This window comes from Tympanuchus pallidicinctus, unplaced genomic scaffold (genome assembly GCF_026119805.1).
Source record: "Tympanuchus pallidicinctus isolate F22 unplaced genomic scaffold, pur_lepc_1.0 scaffold11, whole genome shotgun sequence".
NCBI classification, from domain to species: Eukaryota; Metazoa; Chordata; class Aves; order Galliformes; family Phasianidae; genus Tympanuchus; species Tympanuchus pallidicinctus.
In genome coordinates, this window is record NW_026294627.1 from 14,386,333 (window position 1) to 14,408,961 (window position 22,629).

Genomic DNA, 22,629 nt, shown 5'->3' on the forward strand with positions numbered 1-22,629 from the left:
TTACCCTACTAGAAGCCTTCACTGCGATCTTATTGAAACATAACTCACCCATTCCAACTTCTGCCACTGAGAACCAGTCTGTGGGATAACAGCACCTGGTACCTGCCAGTGCATGTGAATGAGGGAAAGCAAAGCAGCAGCAGACATGTAGTCATACACACGGAGAAGCCAAGAAACACGTGTGTGTTCGTAAAGTTATGCTATTGCCCTGCCTGATCCGAGCAGTGAGGAGCTGAGCTCTGAAACCTGGACGCTGCTGGGAGAACACAAGGAAGGGAAGCGCTGCTCCGAGCTTCCTGCCCTGGGGAGCAGGCTGAGCTCCTCCATGATGGCTGCCTGTGGGTCTGCACCCCCCACCTCCTCTCCCTTCATTGTACAACACCCAGCAGGCAACACACAGCTCCATTGCACAGACATATCAGCAGACCTGTACTGATGGCAACCTCCTGCCTGCTATCCCAGCAATAACAAAGCCCTGCTCTTCCCCGCTCACCCCTATGGTCAAACCCCCATGGTGTTCACCAGAGGCACTGTCTCTACCCTGTAAGCGTGCCCCCAAAGATATATGATGACGAAATCACTTTCCCCTTCCCCCCCAAATTCAAGCTGCTAAAACACACTGCCTTGTGCAATTCCTTCTCTGCAGCACGGTAGCACATTCACTAGTGAACCTGAACACTGACAACAAAACCAATAAGACAGGGTGGGCAGCAGAGATCAGAAAAGGAAACGCAGCAGTAGATAAAGCCCTCAAGAGGATTTTGCACATGAAAGTGCCTCATTACCTCTCATGGTTAGAAACAAAGTAAACAAGCTCTCCGAGAAGGCTGCTTCCAGGCGCAGTCACTGCAGAGGCACTCCCAAGTCTGGTGAGTGGCAAAACGCACAGACAGCAGGGCTCCCTGCAGCACTACGGCAGGCACAGCCCAGGCACCGCGGCAGCACCGAGGCTCGGCAGCAGCCTCGGGGACCACCACAGCATCTCCCTCTTTCAGCAGGTTTGGCCAAGGATTTCAGATGCATATGGCATCTACGGACTCACATATAAGTGCTGTGATGATCTATCCACACAAATCTCAGCCTGAGTAGCCAGCATGTGTGACAGCAATGTGACCAACACAGAAGTTTTCAGGGTTTGGTATTCCCAGTAATTCAGGTGTCCATCCACTCAAGTCCCTTATTTACCAGTTCCCATCTTCTCCTTCAGGAATGATTTATTCTCAGCCATACCTGATCACAGTGTTCATGGACAGTAACTGGGTTACAGGTGGGTACCACAAACAAAAGTTCTCTGAGAAATGAAATCGGTGCCGTCTGACCATTAGTAAGACCGATCATCGAATGAATAGTGATTCTTCAGATCAACATTAAAACCCATTTATTCAGGCTTTTGTGCAGGGTGCACAATTCATTGCAGTTACGTATACACAGTATGCACGTCCTAATAGCATACAAAAGGCAGATAGCAACAGGTTCTTACACTGGAAACGTATGTACAGACATAGCAAATCGGTAGTCTTACATTAAAAAATACCTGACAGTATTCCTGCATCATCAAGGCTATTAGAAATGGCGTAGAAAACCAATAAAACTTGGAAAGTATCTACCCTTGTTTCGCTCTACCCAGGCTGGATATGGTCAGACGCAGTGGTCAAAGCCTTCAAGTTCCCCAGCACTTGGCAGAGTCACATCACCGCCCATCTAACACGTTCCATCACATGTCAAAGATTAATACATCAGTATTGGCTCCTGTTTTACGGGGGAAAACAACTTCAGTACTTCTAAGAGCTCATTTTCTCCCAGGAAAAGACAACAAAGGAAAGATTTCTAGAGAGCATGAGAGAACCAAACATTAACGAGATGTTGGAACAGTGCTTCCCGGTCCGTCCCGAAAAGTCTTTGTGGACCAGGCAGCACCTAAGGTAAAGTGCTGAAAACTGTCCAGATTTAGAGGCGCAACAGCAGGCCTTGGCTGACCCCAGGTCTTCTGTTGATCTCTACCTTGTTCCTATCCTAAGGGCTGCAAGAGATCGTGCTTTTGTAACCTGTACAGAAAGACACAGAGAAATCAAGCAGATTTAGCAAAGATAGAAGCAAAAGCAAGAAATAGAATTACGTAGCAACATCAACAGAGCCCTGTTCACACCCTGTAACTGCTGTGAATTAGCACGTTCCCACATTCCGTGTCTGAATGGATTTTGTTTCAAAGATGTGAGCAGAAAAAGGGAGCGTCAGCAAAGAAAGACCGAGGAAAGGCGTTGTTCCTGTAGCCAAGTCCCCTGCAGGAACACAGAGAACCTGACTTCACCAAATTTCAGCACAGAAACCAGGTCCAACTTTGTTCAACAGCCACATGTCAGAGCCAATTTTGTATACGTACCAGTAGAGCCTTAGTACCAGACATTCCCCTTCCCATTACCCTAGCACCCCCCCGGGGGCGGTTCCGCAGCATTCGCTCACTAACACAGACAGCACATCACAGCTGGTGGGTCTGTGTTAGAACTGCTTCCACGGGTGGCTGAAACAGGCTGTGCTGTGCATAAACACCCAGTGCAGAGCACACGTCTGCAGAACCTTCAGTCACAGCCACAACTATTTCAGCCAGCCCTCTGCACACCACGCAGGTGCTGCTTACAGTGTGAGCTCTGTGGTGAATGGCTTTGCAGGAGGATGAAAACAAACAGGGAGGCAAACCTCAGTTTTATATCAAAGGCAAAACTGAACCCTACTCTCTCTGCACACTGTAATGCTTTAAGCTGTGTTTTTAGATGCTGTTAGCTTTGAAAAGCTTCATGTTAAAACCTACTCAAGGTCAAAATTCATACAAAAAATACAGAACTTGCAGACTTCATCACAGTGCAGCCATGAGAAGGCCCGACGCCTTTAGAGGTAGAGATGTACCCTATTAGAAATCTTCAGTTTCATCTTTTTATATGTACATATAAACACATACAAATACATAAATTACCAAGCTCAGTTACTGCATGTACTATTCCCTACAGTACTGTTCCTACCAAAAATAGTTCCATCCATTAGCTGATAGCAAAGCGAGGGGCAGCATCCCAGGCACAGCACAGCCTTGTACCACGCTGGGGAAGAACACAGCCGTTTCACCCTTCAGTCCATGACCCAGGAGACAGCAGAATTGCTGACAGAAAACACTACTGTAGAAAGAAACGTGTGATGTTCTCTTCTCTGAGAGTAAGACAAGGTGGGAAGCAGGAATCAGTTCAGAAACTGGAAGAAATGTATATGAAATCAGCTGCATCATACAGAAGTCACTCTTAGAAAGAAGAATTGCCTTTTGATAGTCCACTATTAAAGTGAATGGTCAGGAAAGAGATTTTTTAACCCCTGCACACCTGCCATTACATTCTCAATGCATGGGCTGAAAAGCCATTGGCTGACTCCTGAAAGGCATCAGTGCTTATGTGCCAGCTTCCATCAGTGACCTGCAGCAGAGGTTTGAAGGCAGGCAAAAACACGGCCGTGACTCTTTCAAACAAGAATCTGCAGTAAAAGTTTTGTGAGTTCGTGCTTCCTCCTTGTAGGTTCGTTACATCCACAACAACTGCTCTGTTGAACGCTACAACTACAGCATCACACAACCATGCCTGGCTGCCCTGCTGGAGCACTCATGCTCATCCTACCCAGGCTGGATATCAGGGAAAAGGTCTGCCCAAGAGGTGATGGGCATGGGACAGGCAGCCCACATGGGCAGGGGCAAGGTCCTGAACTGCTGAAGCTCAGGGAGTGTTTGTACAGCAATTTCAGACATACAGTCTGATTTTTGAGTGCTGCTAGTGCAGCCAAGGGATTGGACACAACGATCTCTATAGGTCCCTTCCAACTCAGGATACTCCATGATTCTATTCCAGTCCTTTCCCTTGCATAGTCCAGCCACACAGATGAGCTACACAATACATCTAAGTTTCCTCTCCCAGGTGCTCACAGAATCACAGAATGGCTTGGGTTGAAAAGGACCCCAATGATCATTGAGTTTCAACTCCCCTGCTATGTGCAGGGTCGCCAACCACAGACCAGGCTGCCCAGAGCCACATCCAGCCTGGCACTGAATGCCTGCAGGGATGGGGCATCCACAGCCTCCTTGGGCAACCTGTTTAGGCTCACAGTTGAGCCTCATGGGTAGAAACAGTGACTCGTATCTTCTCTGATTTTCTGAAAGCATTACTATGCTTGTTTTTCTGACATTTTTTGCTCTCCAGAATGCTACTAGGAAATGTTATATAGTCAACACGTTTATTTCTTGTATAAGGTGGCACATATCAATTCACCACGCATGCCTGGTACAAGAACATGTAGCCAAAGTTAACCCAGAGATTATTCCAAGAAGCAGCAGAAGTAGTTCTGAATTTAAGGACTATGAGTTACCATGCTTTGTAGAAAAGATCCCAAAGGCAAAAGAAGAAAGAGTTGTGTTTTCAAATGATGCAGGGAAGTTTACCTGGCACTTGGGAGCACTGCTCACAAGAGAAGAGATCCAGGAAGTTAAAACATGAATTAAACTGAACTATCAATTACAGGAAGCAAAGTAGAGGTGCAGATTAACAGTACAATCATTTCTGCTTCAGAACTTTTCTGATGTGCGAACCTTGCTTTCCCATCCCAAATCCATAGAACACAGAATCCATTCAAACACAAATTGATTTATTCCCAGTAACGAAGACAGGACAGACCAGTCCGTGATCTCTGGACATTTTTACTTGCACATTCTGGACTTGGAATCATAGAATTGCTCAGGTTGGAAAAGACCTTAAAGATCATCAATTCCAACCACCACCTGGCCACGTTACTTACTGCGTCGAAGATCGAAGTGAATTGGCAGAAAAGCTTTCAGCTTCAGCCCTGATGCAAATGAACCTTGTTCTGGCAATACGACTGCAATTACCATATTCATAGAGATTAATTAATTAGAAGTGTTGCTTAGATAAAAGTAAACCTAGACTATTTCAACTCATCAAGATAACATACTTCAAGGAAACATTTGACAGAAATCAGCCTTCTACTGGAAGCTCAGTTTAGCAGAAAACTATTGATGTTATATAATAAGATGTCAAATCTCGTATCAAATTAATGAAGAAATGGGGGTGATTAAGAAGTACGAAAGCTGAGGCCACAAGGAGCTGCAGACCTGATAAGCAGAACTCTGTGGGATCTCAGTCTCAGAGCCTGCCGTGAGATCACGGCTTCACATGGGGACACGTGGGATTCACGCTGCTGGGACAAGCATTGGGGCAGCAAGAGCAGTGCACGCACACAGCACATCCTGTGAAATCAGAAGTGCTCTAAGGCAAAACTATCAGACTGCAGAGCTCGTCTTCTGCTGAAATTTAGCCAGCTATACAGCGGTCAGGCTGGGTACACAAGGTTTTAAAGAACTCCTGAGATCTCTCAGTGCTGGGCAGCAGGCTTCCTACAGGCCTTCAGAAATTATTCAGACAATAGCAAGCCCTCCGGTGTAAACAGGATAGCTTTAAACAAACAAGAGCCATGTAGTTGTCCCACCTCTGAACTTGATGCCTTTCCACCTGATCCACTTCTCCACAGAGCACACAGAACTTTAACTGTTACGCACACACGCGCTAGGAACCTTTGCATCAATCAGGCCATCTCTTTTGATGTGCGTTTCCACCTCCCCTTGTTTCTTCTGCTGCCTGACGCCTACTGCTGTGAACAGAAACTGACACGTTGCTTACCAAAGCCAACAGAAGCACCTAATGGAATCCCAGAGGTTCCAGACATTCCATTCCTTCGCTAACTCTCCCTTTGCTATGAGCCATGCAGCCATAAGCTACTTCCTCCTGAACGTCTGGAATACTGCAGGCACTGCTGTGAGCACAGCCATCTCTTACTGACAAGAAATGTGGCGCTTTGCAGCTTTGAAGGAAGCAGATGTTATTGTTTTGGGGGACTTTGTTTTTGTGAGTCTACTCATGTTAAATGAAGCTTCTATATTTGATAATGTCGGCACTCCCAGGGAAGGAAAAAAAACCAAAACTCCAAGTTTCTCTAATCTCACTTCAAAAGAACGTAGAGCCTACAGACAGCACACTGAACAAAGTGACAGACTCCGCAAATGAAAAACCTCAGTCAGCTGGCCTACACTTACAGATCTGAGCTCAGCTCTATCAGATGGAAAATGCAAACCCTAACAAATCACTCGCTGAATTCGCTAAATAACTCTCACAGTGAATTTACAGATGCTGCAAGAATTCATTGAGGAGTCCCTGACACAAATGAACAAGCCTTCAGGTTAACAATCCTAATTCATCACATGCTATTTCTGTTTTAATAGCCATCCTTTTCTTGGGCACATCCTCCCTTCACTATGACACTGCCCCCTCCAGCCCTGAGATGCTCCTTGCTGCTGAAAACCCAACCAAGTGCTGGGCAGGGAGCTGCCTGCAGAGCCCCTTGGGCAGAGCACACACTGCCCAGCAGGCACCCAGCGGGGCGGGCAGCCAGAACCACCTCCTCACCCAGGCTGGCACAGCACAGAAGGTGGGAGGCAGAGCCTCTGCACCTCTAACGCAGCTAGCAAATATGCTCAAAGTTAAAAAAACTCTGTGTATTAATCTATTAACAATGACCACATTTTCCTGAAACATTTTATCCAAATACATCACACTATTGGACAATTTCTACAAATAAAGTGAACACCGTATCAGATTCTTTCAAAAGGAAGATATTTAGTTTCTTCTGTTGGTTCTCCTACCCAGAAAGCACTTACGAATGTCATCAACCAGCTGATTCCACGGGTCTCCCTCATCTCCATTAAACCCTCCAGCTCTTGAAACAAATTCAGTGTCTAAGGAGAACTGAAGGTTTTCTGTATTTTCCACGCATAAAGACAGAAAATCATGCTTGTATGGAAGCTCACTTTCAAAAGCAAGATTGTATTAGTGTGGCTTGTAAATAGTAGCATTGTTCTATGTTGTTTCCTCTCCACCTCAAGCACACACCTTTAAGACACGCTCTCAGAGCACACAGCTCCCCTTCCAAGCACAACATCAGTTACATTCCCACGCAGAAGCTAACAGATGAGAAACTTGAATCTGAGGAGTCAGCAAAAGGGGGCTCCAAGGAGGAAGTATACAACTAATACCAAGCACAATGAAATGTATCAAGTGCTTTAATTTATCACAACAATTCTACTACAGAGAGTACTAAAAAGGGTTATGTGCTTGCATTTAAGTGCAAGGGCAAATGCAAGATGGAATAAAACGTCACCTGAAAGGAGGTCTAATTTAGGTGAGATCTGCTTAGCAGAGTAAATTGCACACTTCATACAGAACTGTTTCTGCCCTTCTGTGAGGGCAGCAGAGGGATGAGAAAGCACAAATCTGCCATTACAAGAATGCAAGCCCTGTGTATATTTGACAGCATTGCCTACTATGATGTGTAGAGTCATAAAAAAAGTTTCTTCATGTTTAAGACAAGACACTGACTTATAATTAAACTTAATTTACTCTGGGGCTAAACAACGTGTAGGCAGCGATTGAAAGTTCTCACATTACTCATCTGGCTCTTATGTGGCCAAATTACTCTTCAACAGAACCCATTTGCTCCGATAATTCAAATCTTGCTCTGACTCAACAGCCACCAGTGCATCCTCCCAATTGTATGTGTTGACTTTGTAAGTGGAATGTCATTCCCTAGGGATACAATTTAAGAAATTTTATTTTTACATTTCAATTGGACTGACTTGTGAAACAAAAGACTGATTACCAACACTTCTACACTGCTCTGGAAAAAGCTTAATACATTCAGCAGAGCTGTTTGGGGAAAAAAAAGTGCATTAAATAACAACAGACCTCAGAGAAATTTACTGTATCTCTTTATTGTTAACCAATGAATGTTATCCAAAATAGTAGATGTAATTGTAGCTTAATTGTACAACACAAAACAGGATGCTAAAGGAAAAAGCACGTGGAAAATTATGTCACCAAGTAATCATTCAATGTACTCTTAGTATTCCTGCACCGGTAAGCGCTCCCAGCCACTGCTGACAGCAGCTGTTACCACTTTGTTCACTGTGAAAATCTGTATTACAAATGGTTGTTCCTGGTTGTTTTTAGAAAAAAAAAAAATCACACAGCTTTATAAATGGATCTAATCCATTCAGCCCTACTCTATATACTGTAGGTTTATGAACAGCAAACTTTCCTGTTACTTTTCCCCAACGCTGAAACTGATGTATCAATGTTAGTGCACACTGCCCAGGGAAAAACAAGGACTCAGTGGAAGCACAGTATTTCACCTGCTACGGCAAACTATCCAAATTCTTCAGGAAATGGCTCACGTTTCAGTGGATGAAGCCCGTGAAACAGCAACTACACTTACAGGGCACTGCAAGTAGAAACGCCAGCTTCCACCAAGCAGCATTCCGAAGCACGTGCACAGCATCTGCACATCAGTCCTCAAGGTTAATGAGATATGTGTAGCCCCACAAACCAAAAATATATTAACGTATTCTTATTCTAATTCCGTGATGTCACCCCACGTAGCCAACCTTTAACTCTGCAAAATAAAAAAACTTAGTTGGACTGTTCATAAGAAAATTAAACCTATTGTGCATGAAAAAAAAAACATTTAATAAAATGGCAAATTTTAATAGGTAAGTGTAAATTTATGAGTGCATAATATCAAACAGAAAAGAGCTGAACCATCCTCAGAGAAAGCAGGGTTCTTCCATTGTAGATATTTACTAAGGTACTCTAACAGAAGGAACAACTGCACATTAACAATGAAGGTATTTCTGAAGTTCGTTTCCTAGGATTTCTCAAATAAAGAAAAAAGGAAAAAAGGAGCAAGTCTCCTTTTCAAGAAGGAAAGGACTTAATGATCTGACATCAGATATGACAGTAACAATACTAGCTTCACTCAAAACTGAAGCTATAAATACTTTTAACTCCAATTCTGGGAACTTTCATTTCGTATTTTGAAGTCCAACAGCGAATTAACTCATACGCACTTTCTACACCCCTCCCAGAAGATAGGATACCAGTGACAGGTTGCACCTTTAAAAAAAATACAAGATGCTTTTACAATTTAAGCTCAACAAAAGGCAGTTAGACAGCATTTAGCACTATAATTCCATCTTAATGTCAAAGAAGATCCTAGGAGCAAGGACTCCTAGAATTTATGATATTACTACATAGTAACAGAGCTTTTTCATGGTGTTTGAAGGACCAGTCATCATGTATGTAGTAGTGAGGTAGGATACTGTCCCCTCCCTGGGACTGATGTTTTCATATGCTCCCTTGCCAGAAAGGTCCAGGGTCTCCCTACTGCAAATAAAATAATTACAAGCAAATAGCATACAAAGCTTTTTTGTTGTTGTTGTTGCATTTTGTTGCATTTAAACACTTTGGGTATCTAAAATAATCACCTAGGGAAAAGCAATACATATTCCAGCCTATCAGCAGCCATGTGCTGCCTACAGGTAGTGTTCCATTCAGACAAACATCTGGAACTACCACCTGCCATCCAGACCTTTGTGAACAGGTAGGCAAAGAAAACCATCAATGATGACAGGACATGAAACACCTAAGAATTTCATTTGGGAGGCAAAAAAAGAAACAAAATCAGTGATATCAAACTCTTCGTGGTGTACCTATATTGAAAAACTTAACGTCAAACCTCATCATCCTGAAATAGTACCTATCCAGTTTTGGTTCAGCTCCTTTATTCTTTCACGTTTAAGCAGTATGTACACTTGTCAATCGTCATACACTTCACATCAGTTTTCAAAGAAAAAACTACAAAACAACAAAACTGAAGACATGATGGGGAAAAAAAAATCGCTATTATTCTCCACACCCTCCCCCTGCAAAGCTAGGGATGGCAGACTGCCTTACTGTTGAATAGCTTCCCCTAAATTTGTCTTTAACCACTGTAGTCAAACTGGTATTAAGTGCTTTGGCAAAGTGGGGTGCAATCCATCAAATCTGCAAAGGCCTGCTTTTTTCTCTGTTGGTGGTTCAGCTTTACGAGGAACATATATGCAAAATAACAGCTCTCACATTGCTTCAAACTCATCAATACGCTGCTTTGTATTGCCTTGTCGGATTTGTCGAAGAGTCTTGTACTTATCACGGCCTGCTTTAACATTCTCAGCATGAAGGACATCATTTTGTGTTTTCTTGGTTTCATCTCTGGCTTGGGCCAACTCAGAACTTAAAGCCTGTTGAATAAAATATTTGAATTTAAGTGCTTTAACTAATCTTTTCATGATTCTGGAATTTCTGATAATACCTATCCTGCAGCTTGCACAGGGATTCCAGAATGTCAACCAATGAAATACTGTCTGTACTCTTCAGTAACTCAAACTCTAAGGTCTATCAAAAAGACTGTAGGACAAAGAAGACGACAGCACAAGATTCCTTCCTTACAGGTATGTGAGCATCAAACAAACAAAAAAAAACGACCTTATAACCTAACATCCAAGAGGGACCAGAAGATAAAACAGGAAAATTACATTATTTCTATTTCTGCTTGACTGAAGACAGCACGCTCATCTCCCTGATTCTGTCAGTGACTGGGCAAGTAGAAAAGATGCATTATGGAATCATGCTATTAAAATATTGTTGCCAGAAAAAGAAGCAACTTTCCACTTCTTTCCTTTCCATCCCAAACAGATATTTCATAACATGGCAAACTGTCACCACTAACATTAGATTATTATACTTTGAGAGATAAGACTGATCTAAAAGGAAATGCTCTTTCAGGGAAATAAGATTCATCCTCAAGGAGAATATTCCAGTCTCTACTTCCATGATGTCTGTGAGCAGCAGCAAATAAACCCAAATACTATAAGCAAGCATCTGTTCATACTAATCAATAGATTTCAGAGCTCAAAAGGAAAGCATTAAGTTTCAATGTTCAGTATCCCAGCTATTATGTGATTACTTTTAACCTTCACTGTCCAGTGTGACAACACACTAATATTTCTAAGCTACAAAGCATAATCCTGCATCTGGTCTTTCCATTTATTCTGCTCTGCAGCACTATGAACGATAGTGGTTGTTAAATTAGTAATAAAACCCAGAAACTGATAAGAAGGGTGCTTCCTTGGCACACCAAACTTCAACGAGACCTTTTAAAAATAGAGAACAAAAACCCAAAGCCTGAATTATGTTGATACAACCATATGCCTTCATTACCTGGAGCTGTTTCTTAACACGTTCGTTTTTCTGTGTTTCTGTTACCCGTTCCTCCTCACTCCTGTGATTCATGACACCATCAGAAGACAGTTCTGCACTGGCTTCAGCATTGTTTTCATCATGTTCATCGTGTTCGTTCTCTGTTGGAGGAATAACTGGTGGGGGAGGAGGCGGAGGAGGAGCAGACATCACAGATTTCAGTTCTTCTTTGGTCTTTTCTAAGTCCTCCTGGGCTGCAAAAGCCTAAATACAGTAAACAAGACAGTATTTTTAAAGTTGATTTAAACTAGTTAAAAATTCATAAGAAATAATTGAGAAATCTCTCCTCCCAGGAGAGATGCCCCAGTTCTTTCATCAGCTTGGTGGCCCTTTTCTGGACTGTTTCAAGTACGTCCAAGTTTCTCCTCTACTGGGGAGCCCAGAACTAAGCACAGTGCCCCAAGTGTGGCCACAGAAGAGCTGAGAATTTTGCTTTATAACCTAGTGACATTTTATGTGCCTTTGTCCTAATTCTGATCCATCTTTTTACCACCACTCACGATTTTTTATTATTACTTTATTTACACCTCCCTTTTAATGTGTTTCTTTTCCAGCACAAAGCTTCAATCTATCACCCCACATAAGAAAGCCATTTTAAATCTCTGATCATATATTTGTGATAAAATCCCCCCTTTCCTGTTTATCAGTGAGTTAAATATAAGTACAAAGTGGCTTCAAATAAAAAAAAAAAAGAACAAAACTCATAAAAAAAAAAAAAAAGCCTCTCTAAGGCCTGAAGGGAATGAGACCCAATCCCATGGAATTTCACTGGTATTTCTGCAGTTATCTCCCTTAGTTTCTCTTAAGGTCTGACTTCCCACAACATGAGCTCATTACTTTGTGCTGCCATTCTGAGGCTTCCTCCTCTTTTTTTTTCTTGGCCTCCTCCAGAAGTGCAATCTTGGCAGTGAATTCAGCAAGTTCTGCTGCCTAAAACAAAAAAGAGGACATAAGTTTTAGTTCAGTACCACTTCAGCTCTGCAGCGGAAGAGAGCAGAGCCTTTGAAGAAAGTCATTTACCATTCATCACTGCTCTGCTTATTAAAAATAGAAATTTTAAACATGTATGACAGACAAAGAGAATCAGTATTTTTGTCTGATAGGAGACTGTCTGGGATGGGGAATAATCTATCTTCTTCACTTCCAAACTTGCTGGGAAATAAAGACCTGCAGTTACAAATTACCATTTGGCACTGTTTCACTTCAATACAGCTCTAACAGTTTCAACAAAAAGCTGATGACTTTAGATGATAATCTCAGTACTGTTAAGATAAATCTTGCCTCAAGCATGGTGTGCTGAGTTTAAAGACTACCAAAAGTTGTTCTACAGTTGAGAAATATTTTCCTATAAAATTTTAATTCCCTTCTCATTTACCACAATAATTCTTCAATAGGAAGTCATCCAGCACAGAATGCGAGAAGATAATGCTCTAAGCAGAGTAAAACCTAAGAGGTTTGAGCTTTTTTTGTTTTGTTTTGTTTTTTGAAGTCCCACAACAGTCTGTAACAAAGCACAGGGTACTTCACATATTTGTTACATCTATTTTGTAAAGTGAACTATGCAATGCAAATTTCAATTATGTTTGTCCATTTGCTTCAATGCAAGATTAAAAGTTCTTACTAGCTGCTCCTGGTTCTTCATTTGATCAGCTGCCTGCTTGGCTAGAGCAGCTTTAGCTTCTTCAGCAGCTCGGCGCTCCTTTTCCAGGCGCTCTGCTTCTTCTTTCGCACGTTTTCGCTCCTGATCCAGTTCTAGAGCTCTTCTGGTCTGTTCCTCTAGCTCTGCCAAAGGGACAGTTTGCAGGCAACATATCTTTATTTCATTCTTAGTCATATGTAACACAGATAACAGCAACCACAAAGCTTTACAGGACTGCCTCAAGTGAGCCTGACTTAAGCTAAGAACTGCCAGCACATCCCCTGAAGATACACTCCTACATGTCTAGATGTCTAGAAAGAATGTATAGTTTTTTACCCTCTTTAACACACACTTTGGATGCACTTCACCTCATAGCTCAGAGTTGCAGAAAGTTATCAGCTTTCTGATAAAAACAAACAGATATGAACACACCAATCACTACAGATGAGTTTCTACATATATTAAATCACCCTGTCACCACAAAAAAAAACCAAAGACTTCTACTCCATTGAAATGCTTTACAGGATTATCTTAAATGCAGTTGACATTCTAGACATGCACTTCCAGCAAAATGACTGAGATCCATTTGAGAGGTCAGAGAACAGACTTCCAAAAAGTGCAACAAGGAAAAACTGAAATCAAGGAAAGGACGGATAACAGTTATCTAGCTGCCTGGTTAGGAAAATACTGCAAGCTAAAGGGCAGAACTCTGACATAAGGGAGTTAAGAGGAAACAATCCACAGGTACTGTAATTTCAAGGGAAGAATTGAACAGGGAATTTTTTTTTTTAATAATCAAAATTTGAAGCCCAAATCAGGGGCACTGCATTACAGGTATGGTGAGTTGTACAATGCAGTACCTATAAAACTAAACAAAATGCACCAATGTTTAAAAACGCTATTTGAACAGACAAACCCTCCCAGTGAAGATGGAGAACACTAAGCTACCACGTTAACTACAGAACAAAGGCACCATTTATATAAGCATGAGTCCATATCTAAAAAGAATGCTAAACAAGCTAGTAACACGTATGATGTACTATATCAGATAGACTGTATTGCCTATAAAGGTTACCAGAATTGAGAAATTATTCCCCCTTCCCCTTTTACTTATGTTTGATCATTTTATATTTACATTCTTTCCTTTAGAACAATCTTCTTCAGAGCATGTTGTTACATTAAAAGAAAGACCAAACAATTTCTGTCATAGAAACTTATTACTGAAGGTATTTCCAAATAAAGTGCTTAACAACTTCAACATAGCAAGAGTCTTATTTTTAATTAATTACAATCAAGATTGAGCACACCGCCTAACTTAATGAAATAATTCCAAATGATACTGTATTCCATTCTGAATGACATTCTCAGAACACAGAGACCAAGAGGTGCTTCCTGAGTTTTCTTTGAAAACACAGCTCTCAAGAACTCTAAGCTACAATGTGATTCCTGTTTAAGTTCTCCAAAATTTCATGGTTTTGACATTTATGTCCTGCTCTTGCAAAAGCAGCAACTGGAACACGGTCACAAGGTCAGGGTGGCTTTGCAAACACTGCTCATTTTTCAGGTTCCTTAACATCTATTTTCACAAAAAATACCTCAGTTGACATTTTCCCTGCTGAATGTTTTGCCCAAGATCACTTTTTTGTTAGTTTGTTTGAAATTTAGACCCAAACTTTTTAAATAAAGCAAACATGAAACTCATTTCACCAGATAAAAAAAAAATCTAACACAAAGCCAACCAAAAAAAGAAAAAGCTTTAAATCTTTTATCAGAGAAGCTTTGGCATGAGGGGTTTAAGCAAGGGACGGAATGCACATCCAGTATATGTACCCTTCACACCAACAGAAGTGCCTTTTCAGTGCCTGGTGAAAAATGTCTGCGTTTAGTCAAACTACATACCTTTCAAAGATTGTGGAACTTATAGCAACTCACTGCTGTGAACTGACAGTGCATCTCTGACTTTTTTGCCCTACTAGATGCATTCCACTTCTAAATTTAACATCTCCCTTCAACAATTCCAGCGCACAGATTTTGTGTTGTCTGTCTGGATGCATCCAGCCTGTTTTGCACCAAAATACTGGGTGCCATGGAGGCAGAGCTAGAGAAAGTGTAGGCATATTTGCATAGCTACAGACAGTGATTGTCTTTATCGTGCTTGAAGCCAACAGTTATGAACAGAAGAATGAAACTTTTCTGAATACAAAGCAAATCTGAAGGAAAAAAAAAAAAAAAAGAGATAGTGATAGGACAAGGGGGAATGGTTTTAAGCTGAAACAGGAGAGATTTAGGTCAGATATTAGGAGGAAGTTTTTCACTCAGAGGGTAGTGACACACTGGAACAGGTTGCCCAAGGAGGCTGTGGATGCCCCATCCCTGGAGGCATTCAAGGCCAGGCTGGATGTGGCTCTGGGCAGCCTGGTCTGGTGGACCTGCACATAACAGAGGGTTATCTAGTTGAAACTAGATGATCATTGTGGTCCTTTTCAACCCAAGTCATTCTAAGATTCTATAAGAGGAGAGGGAAAGCAGTAAAGATAGTGACTGCACAGAATAGCTCAATATAAAAACTGTTTACTGACCACACATGGTTTATTCACTAAAATCCATTCAGACTTGAATTTTTGAAGTTCTCAACACCAGCAAGGGAATGGGAAAATAAAGGGATAAGAAACTTCCAAATGAAAAGCTAAATTCAACAAAATCCTGTAGAAATTACTCTGAATAACTGCAGACCCGCTACCAGCCTCAGATTTTCAGCACTTCAAGCATGTCATAAAATCTGAGTTCAACTGTATGCTGTTTAATTTTCTTTTTATAAATGAAGATTAAGACTCTTGCTATATTAGGAATCAGTTTTATATTATGAAAATACCCACCTACCTCAACTTTCAACTTTGAAAAGAACAGCTCTTCTGAAATTAAAGCATAAACACCACTATCTTGTCTCACTATTAAAATAAATTCAAAAAAAGCAAACAGAACACCACAAAGAAAAACAAAACACAAACCATGGAACCGCCCTACCAAGCGAACTGAACACTGCTATCAGACAGAACAAATCCAGGAGCAGTGGGAGCTCACCTTTCTGAGCTTTCATTGTTTGTTCTTCAATTTGTCTTAAGCGTTCCATTAATTCTTCCTTTTCACGCTCTATTCTTTCCTTTTCCTTTTCTGCAATCTCTCTCTTCTTCTTCTCATTTTCAAGTTGTGCCCTGAAAATAATAAAAAGCTTTTTTTTTTCTTTTTTTTTTTTTTTTTAATATTAAGTACATGAATTAAATTCTACCCTGAGGATTCCGGAAGCATTTGTTCTCAGTTTACTCAAATAATAAAGAAACACTTAATTTTCAATGCTTTGAATTCATATTCAAACACAATAACTAAGTCTCTTCATTTCAAAATAAAGTACATAAAGAATTATTAACAGAACCAATTAGCAGCCTTGGTTATGGTCCAACCAAGTAAAGCCAAGATTATAGCTGCATTTTACACAAGTTGCATGTTCCATCTGGGCTAGAAATAGTCACTATATTTTTTGAATACACAAAAGGTAAGTTGTTATATTCTTTGCTAAGCTTGCTTTCACGGTTCACATGAGTATAAAAGTCCCTAAGAATCAAGCAACAGAAACTTTAAATGCTTCACAAAAAACTTAATGAGAAACAACAATAGAGCTACTATTACTATGCTGAAAGCTCCAGAGGGATACGGCTTTCTATTAGAACAGGTGAACCATGCCAGTGCGCAAACCTGCCCACACGTTACAGAAAGAAAAGCAAATGTCTTCTCCAGAACGCAAGGATGTTTGATATTCTATGACTCGGTATTCTGAAAAGGATAGAAGAATTTTCCTTCTGTTTCATGGAAGTTTGTTAATTACCTTTCCAATTGTTTCTGATGTTTCTCCTCTCTAGCCTGGGCCTTCATCTGTTGCACTTCAATTGTATCAGGTTTCCGCCTCCTCATGTACAATTCATGATTTCCCATACACAGTGCCAAAATGCGCTTGTTAATCCTCAGACGAGGTGCATAAAAAACAAAATCCTAGAAAAATGCACACATCCATCAGTTGAAAAACTCAGCTGTGATGAGAGTCAAAGTATTACTGCAATTGTGCATTTGTTACATTTAAGTTCACTGACGTTTTTATACTCTTCCTCCAAAGTCCAGTTACCATAAGGAGCCTGTAAGGTAAATTCAAAAGCCTACCTGTGCTCCTCTACGTAGAGGTTACCTATTTCACTCAAAATTACCCTTTTTAATTTTTAAGTAGCAGCACTATTTTCTGTGTTTCAATGCAAAAAACTTCGTGTTTTGTCCCACACAGTCTGATGGAAGGTGCTATTGTAATCCAAGCAAAAAACCGAAACAAAAAAGAAGAGGTGGGAGTGCAGGGAATTCAGCATGCTACAGAGCAGCTTTTCAATTCATCACAAAACATAAGATTTCTTTCTATACGCCAGCTAAGTGTCAACAAGAAGGAAGAGAGTGAAAATAAATGTACCACATTTCAAAACCTGAATTTCTTTTTGATTACTGAATATTCTACCGATACAAAAAGGCATAAAATTATATTCTTATGCCATAGTACCAAAGCAGGCTCCTTCAGGCTTGAAACCCTTCACATAAAAAGGCATACTATTCCACAGACAACTTACAGGGGCCTTTTTGTCAATTGGCTTTATAACAAACTTCTTGTCATTGAAAGAGATGTTTCTTATTTCACTCCAAGGAAAACCAATCTTGGGTGTCAGCCTTCAAAGAGAAAAAGTTCTCATTAAAAGAAGAAAAAGACAGGCATTTCATTAATGTCCACTGACACATTAGCCTTATTTTCATCCTGTTTTCACTGCCACAATTAAATTACATTTACAAAACCTACCAAGACAACAGTTTAAGCATATTTTAGTTGACAATTTCACATACTCATTTGATGAGTTTGTAAGAGTCAGTTTCACATTCTAATAGCACTGCAACAGAAGAACTTGAGAAAGTTTGGTTTTGACATATTCTGCTACCATTAAATACAAGTTGAATACACACCAAATACCATGATTCTTTATCAGCCACTGATAATTTTCTTGTCAGAGAAATGGACAACTATTTCAATGGGGATATAACTTTAGAAAAGCTAGATGTTGCAAAGACTGAAATTACATCAGCCTCCAGTAATGGTGTACTTCAGTTTAACTCAGCTGTAAGATACATCCCATCACATTTCCAAAGTTCACACTGGATTTCATCCACTTGCATTTTAAGTAGAATTAAGTTGAGAAGCCATTACAATGCTTTGCACCAACTGCAAACTTTTAACTCTGAAAAGAAACAGTTCTTAAATTATAAAATATATTTGACTCCATCAGCACAGAAAGTTTTCTGAGTTTATATTATGTTAATTAAAGTATTTTAAAAAAGGTTTAAGTATTTGATTGTTATCCATCTGAATTAAAGTACCAAAAAAATGGTTGATCGTTCAACCTCATTTGACCATTTCCTGAATATTTTCATCATCTTTCAGGAGTTATGTTGCCATCTAATGGCAATTAAGGCTCACAGAATTTTGCTAAGGAGATATACATCCAAGCACGTAATTTCAGTTCAGATGACAGCTCTGATCTGGTGTTGGACACGATTTACTTTAAATCACTGTGGAAGTACTGCTAAGACTAGATACGACTCACAGAAGTGCCTGAAAAGAAACAGAAGAATGAGTCTGCTCCTCAGTATTAAGACTAAGTTCCGTGTATTTCAGCTCTACCCATATTTAAGTACGGCAGAATCTGATCTCTATCAGAACAGAAGATCCATCTGCTTTCCTAGATGTCTAGAAGGTTTCCTTTTTAGATACCAAAGTTCTTCCTGCTCTAAGAGCTCCATTCTTAATTGCAATTCTTGCAAACTTCTCAATCAATGTCCAGCTTCTCGACGTCCTTTTCACCTTGACTTAAAAGAGTCTTAACAGAGTGAAAAGTACAGGGGAAAAAAAACACCACTGTATCAAAATGGCCTTGCTACAAACATCCATACTTAGCAACATCAATTTAAGTTTATACAGAACTCCATTCACTTCTTCTAATTGCTGTTCCTTTTATAAAATTAACTCCTGGAATGTTTTGCCTTTCACACAGATTAGAAGATCTTTGATACCCCATTTTGCTAGGTGTTATTGAAACATATGCTTTTGTATAATCCCAGGTAGATTCTCCTAGGACAAAACTGTAAAAATGAGTATTTGCCACTTACTTATCATCGTGTTCATAAATATTCAGACCCAATGCATCAACTCCTAACCACAACTCAGTTCCTTTTTTATTCTTAATTTCAAAGTAGTTGACTCCATACATTTCCAAATCTTGTGCTATCTTAAGGTATTCCATCATAGAATCTTCCCTGATAAAAAGAACAGAAAAAAAAGTGTAAATGCATCGTACAGACAAGTCAGAAATAAAAATGTAAGAATAGGGGAGCTACAGAGCAACTTATTAGTGAGAAATTTAGTTAGGAATGAAACACCTCTTGGAAATTCACATGTACATTGATATAAATATTTGCAGCACTTTACACCCTACACTCAAATACAGCTTGATCTCTGCACTTTGTCTTTTCAGCCTGAGGAGAAAAGAAATAAATGTATTTTAGAAGCATGCAACTACAAACAAAGGCAGTTGACAGTCCTACCAGAAATCACGTAGGTAGCCAACAATCCAACTGGAAATTCAACTCTCATCCAAACTTCCATGGCAGTTTTTGGTAACTGCTTGTGCCAGCCAGAGCAGAAGTTTCCAAGCAAAACAACACCACCCAAAACACATCTTGATAATAAGAAATACACTTACAGGCCTTGGAACATTTTCTATGTGATTACCTTAACATTCCCCTGTGCTCTTCATGCCAGTTCTGTATTCTCTCTTCCCATTGTTCTTTTGTCAGTTTGTGCTGTTCTAACACACTGTGAATAGAAATTGTTATTAAATTACACTGATTATCATTTAATCTCTTAAACTTTGTTTTTTTTCAAACCTTGTGGCACAACATACTCTTGAAGAAATTTAAACATTACTTCCTATAGACTGCTCATCTTTTCACCCAAAAGCACAAGTTCTGAATTTCAAAAAGAAAAACATTTAGAAAATAGCATGGATTCACTTTCTTCATGGTGTTCTACACAGCCTCATTATAATACAAGTCACACCGTGGCATGTAGCAACTTTCACTAATGCCATAAAATGTAACATTTGGAACTCCCCAAAACACACAGACTTCCTAAGACTTCACACACAATGCCACAAATTGACCTTCACGTATTTACAGATGCATTCAATTCAAGCTTTCATTCTGTTGTCACAGAAAATCAGAATAGTGAAGAAAGCTGATTTGAGCTTTACCTGCAGCAGGCTGCAATTATGAATGTAATTACACTTTTACTCTATGCACCTAACTTTTCAAGCATTCCTGGAGAAATTACTTTAAAGGGCAATTAACTAAAAGAGGACTGCAAGATAATCTTACTAAAAGAAGTCAGAACAGTTTTTTTTTTCTTCATTTTTATTAAATCAGGACAGTAAGTTTACTACTTTTCCCTATGTTTCTACGGAACTACATAAGAAATAGACAGCATGATGCAGAAGATACTAACGCAGTGTTAATCTCTGTAGAGGATGTCTGTCTCACACTTGCTCATTTTGCTACTCTACCCCACATCTAGGTACACAGCCATCTCATCATCTGGTTCTCCCTCCACATGCTACTGATGAAATGCAGCCAGCAGTTTCACACAGACTTACTAGCCATCTTGCTGCTGCCCAACTCGTAACTCTGAGCCAAGAAATCCACAATATTCTGACCAGTGAAAGTAACTCTATAGTGAAGGAGAACTGCAAATCCTCTCATGCTTTTCCACAAGTTGAAAAGCTAGCCTGCTTCCTGAAACAAGTATTTCTGACATTACATTGTTTTGAAGTATTTTTATTAAGTACTTGAAAGTCTTCTAGCAGACCTCTGGTGACTGGAGGCAAATCAGGAGTAACTGTGCTAGAATGAACACAAAAGCTATGTGCCCACCCAGCACAAACTGACACAACTCATTGAAAATGTTCTGGGAAATCATCTGAACATATGTCTACTGAAGAGGAGCATCTTAAGTATTTGAATCTGTGTTGTACACAAGCACTCCAGTGTTCCAAAGGCTGTCATCAACTTAGCAGAGACAAAGATTTGTGAACTATTATATTCAGTAATTAGTTGTACTGATTCTTAGCCTCCTTGCCTTCTACATTGCTCCAGAAGAGTATTTCCTTAGGAATCCACTGTAATAAGAAGGAAGCAAGCAGCCAACACTTACCCAAAGTTTTTAAAAAGACTGAAACATTTACAGAAATGTTTATTTAAACATTTATCACCTTTTGAAATGCTTTTTTACTAGCTAGGAGATTCTCACTCTTAGCTAATCTCTACTTTTTGTTTTTGAATTAAAAAACAAGACTATATGAATCTCAAAGAAAACTGAAATTATTCCACAGTTCTCATCTCTTTGAAGATGCACCAGAGTTACATATTTAGTGAGCATGCATTTGTTGACAATGCACAGTCAGAAATTCATTTGCACTAACAAAACAATCTAGCTTTGCAAGTTTGTGTTCAATGCTTGCCTTACTGCCAATACAGGGACAGTTTCAGCTGCGAGGAGGAAAGAAAAGCAACCCAGAACTATAATCCTGGTGCTTACCTTTCCTAGGCACTTACATAAGTAACTGATACAAAAACATTCACACGACAATTATGACAAGAACTCATTTTCAAAATTTTCTGTCCAGGTCATCATTTGTAAGTTAAACACACAGCAGAAAACGTATTTTATAACTATTTCTCAGGAATTTACTATCATTTACCAAAACTTCTTGCATAAATGCACCATGAAGTGAAGAAAAAGGATAAACCTGAATAATTTAACATGATTTTAATTCAGCAGAGGCAAGCCTCCAGCAATGATAGATCAGTACATATTCCACATACTCTGAAAATTTCACTGGCTAAATCTGTGCAGCTGGTTGAGGATGGGACAAGAAATAGGCCTCCAGAAACCCATAGTTGTGATGCTTTGATATTTAGTCTAAACCGGGATACTGCTTCCTTCTAAGTTCTACCAGCAGAACATGCACTCTTTTAAAAAAGCTACCATTAATTGCATTTTTAACTTCGTATTTTCACTATGAGTGTGCTGCAATCAAGTTTACACAGAGCAAACAATGCAAAAAGACGTATTTATGGTCTGTCTCACCGCTGAGGGAGAAGCCTGTCATTGGCTAGGTAGCCTAGTTTATGTATCTCCTTATTGTAATCTCCATACTTGGACTGGACAGCATAAGAAGCGAGAAGAACGGCCGTTTCTGGTGGACAATATATCTCATCATTTAAGATAGCTTCTTTGACTTGCAGGAAGAAAAGTCTTTGTGTTATTTCCTGGATTAACTCTTCAGATACATCCTCTGGAAAAAACTTGGCCCTGAATTTAAACTGCAAAGGATTTTCTTTCCTTACATCTTGCTGTGTTACCTAAGGAAGAAAAGAAAGAAAGAAAACATAGGAAGAGCACTAAATGTTATAATAAATACAATGAACTTGACACCAATGACTTGCAGGTAGAAACAAAATGTTTAATAAGGATTCCGTAGCAAGTATTACAGCATATTAACTTAAGAGTAAAGCTGAATTATTCTTTTAAAAGAAGTCTTTGTACTATTGAGCTAAATATATGTGCTTTGTTTC

At 39.8% G+C, this 22,629-nt stretch overlaps 1 protein-coding gene across 1 annotated transcript in view; it reads right to left on the minus strand.

The window, feature by feature from the left end:
* Positions 1-7,841: 7,841 nt before the first annotated feature.
* The window catches only part of RDX (radixin), a 37,004-nt gene continuing 22,216 nt past the window's right edge, over positions 7,842-22,629 (minus strand). Inside the window, exons 5-14 of the mRNA XM_052671320.1 lie at positions 22,142-22,416; positions 19,730-19,813; positions 19,108-19,254; positions 17,523-17,619; positions 16,745-16,908; positions 15,946-16,076; positions 12,847-13,007; positions 12,063-12,155; positions 11,187-11,429; positions 7,842-10,207 (exon numbers count right to left, since the gene is read on the minus strand). Of these exons, the coding sequence (XP_052527280.1) occupies positions 10,043-10,207; positions 11,187-11,429; positions 12,063-12,155; positions 12,847-13,007; positions 15,946-16,076; positions 16,745-16,908; positions 17,523-17,619; positions 19,108-19,254; positions 19,730-19,813; positions 22,142-22,416 (1,560 nt within the window). The 3' untranslated portion in view covers positions 7,842-10,042. The remainder of the gene's footprint in view (positions 10,208-11,186; positions 11,430-12,062; positions 12,156-12,846; positions 13,008-15,945; positions 16,077-16,744; positions 16,909-17,522; positions 17,620-19,107; positions 19,255-19,729; positions 19,814-22,141; positions 22,417-22,629) is intronic.